This window comes from Pteronotus mesoamericanus, unplaced genomic scaffold (assembly GCF_021234165.1).
Source record: "Pteronotus mesoamericanus isolate MK-2021 breed Mesoamerican mustached bat unplaced genomic scaffold, CSHL_Meso_final contig_53, whole genome shotgun sequence".
NCBI classification, from domain to species: domain Eukaryota; kingdom Metazoa; phylum Chordata; class Mammalia; order Chiroptera; family Mormoopidae; genus Pteronotus; species Pteronotus mesoamericanus.
This window is the reverse complement of record NW_026555195.1, coordinates 2009316-2010831: the sequence shown is the minus strand read 5'-3', so window position 1 is coordinate 2010831 and position 1516 is coordinate 2009316. Positions and strand designations below refer to the sequence as shown.

The following is a 1516-nucleotide window of genomic DNA, read 5'->3' as shown; positions in this document are numbered from 1 at the left end:
GCCCATGACAGGCTGCAAACCTAGACTGAGCTCCTGGAAATTACAAAGAAGGCGTAGTGGGAAGTCTGCTCCGGGAGATAAGTGCAGGAGATAGGGGTAGTGAGGAGAACAGGGTCCGTGAGGAAGAAGAGCCGTCAGGCTGGGCTCTTGAGATTCCAACCTGTGTGTGACCTGGTTAGTCCTTTGATTCCCATCACATAACACACACTCATTCACACATATCCTCAGTGTAAAGGGGCTCTTAGGGTGGGTAGCACAACGTGCAAAATTGGGAGCATTCTGGGTGAGACCAAAACTACAGGGGCAAGAGATTTGCAAACTAAACATGAGCAAGAGAAAAGGCCTCCCCCAAACTAACAGATTCAATTCATCCCTTGCCCCGTCCATAAATAAAAATATGTAAAATTCCCCAGGATTGGGGAGGAAGAGGTAAGGTTATTGGAGAATGAATGAGACTATGCATTAAAGCAAAGAGGTGCTGTCAAGACCAAAGATTTTAACATATTTTATATTCATTCTTCCAATTCCCTTAGCAAGTATTTTTTAGGTGAAAAGACATTATTATTTTAATATATAACATATTTGCAAATATACCTGATTGCATTTTCTCAAATGGCAAATGAGACTCAGAATAACATTTCTCTTTGATCACTGAAAATCTCATTATCATTTATGTGTCTTTGGGAGAATTCAGTTTCCTGGGACATCTTTGATACTGTTCACGAGGATACCAACAATGCTTAGCACTGAAGAGCATTTTGCTAATTTGTTCCATTATGGGTACTTGCTCAAAGCGTTCATTTTTTCCTTCTAATCTGGTTTTCAGCACTTGATCCTGTGTTTCTTCATGCTTATGCACAGGATCTGGCTGAGGGCTAGATTTTGTGTGTTCGTATGGAATGCTCACAGAAGGATGGCAGCAAACTATCATCCTGCCTTCAGATGTCAAAGCTTTGCAATTACAGTCATCTGGAAGAGAAAAATACATGGATTTATGACAAATACAATACAAAGCTCCATTTTGAATTGGAAATAAATGCTTCAAGAGAGCTCTGTTTGATAACACCAGCTTCACTGCTGCTACCACCATAGTGAATCAAGATGTTTATCAGGTGGTATGGAAAAGATGATTTGAAGAGAAAAATGCTTTTCAAATTTGCTTCTAAGCATACCTATTTTCATCTTGCTATTTTGACTTCTCATTGTATCTCTTTGTGAATGTCTGTGAATTAATTGTATTCTATTAGATAATCTCTGAGGCTTATTCTAGCTTAAATTTTCATAATTCAAAAAAAAAATTACTATTCTCATCTATAGTTTGTTTCCTGATTAGCAGGAGATATTCCATCTCTGTTTCTGTTTAAAATATTACAGTTACTCCCTAATAATACCAGTATGATTCCAGATAAGGTGATGCTTTTATGATCAAATGGAATCATTCATTCATTCAGTCAGTCAGTCAGTCATTCTTTTGCTGTAGTTTGGGCGCAGATCATAGAAAGAACTTGCGTAATAT

At 38.0% G+C, this 1516-nt stretch overlaps 1 protein-coding gene across 1 annotated transcript; it reads right to left on the bottom strand.

The window, feature by feature from the left end:
* Positions 1 to 670: 670 nt before the first annotated feature.
* LOC129075393 (39S ribosomal protein L42, mitochondrial-like) lies at positions 671 to 1090 on the bottom strand. The gene has a single exon (XM_054579490.1). The coding sequence runs from the start codon at positions 1088 to 1090 to the stop codon at positions 671 to 673; it is 420 nt and encodes a 139-aa protein (XP_054435465.1).
* Between the last annotated feature and the right edge of the window lie 426 nt (positions 1091 to 1516).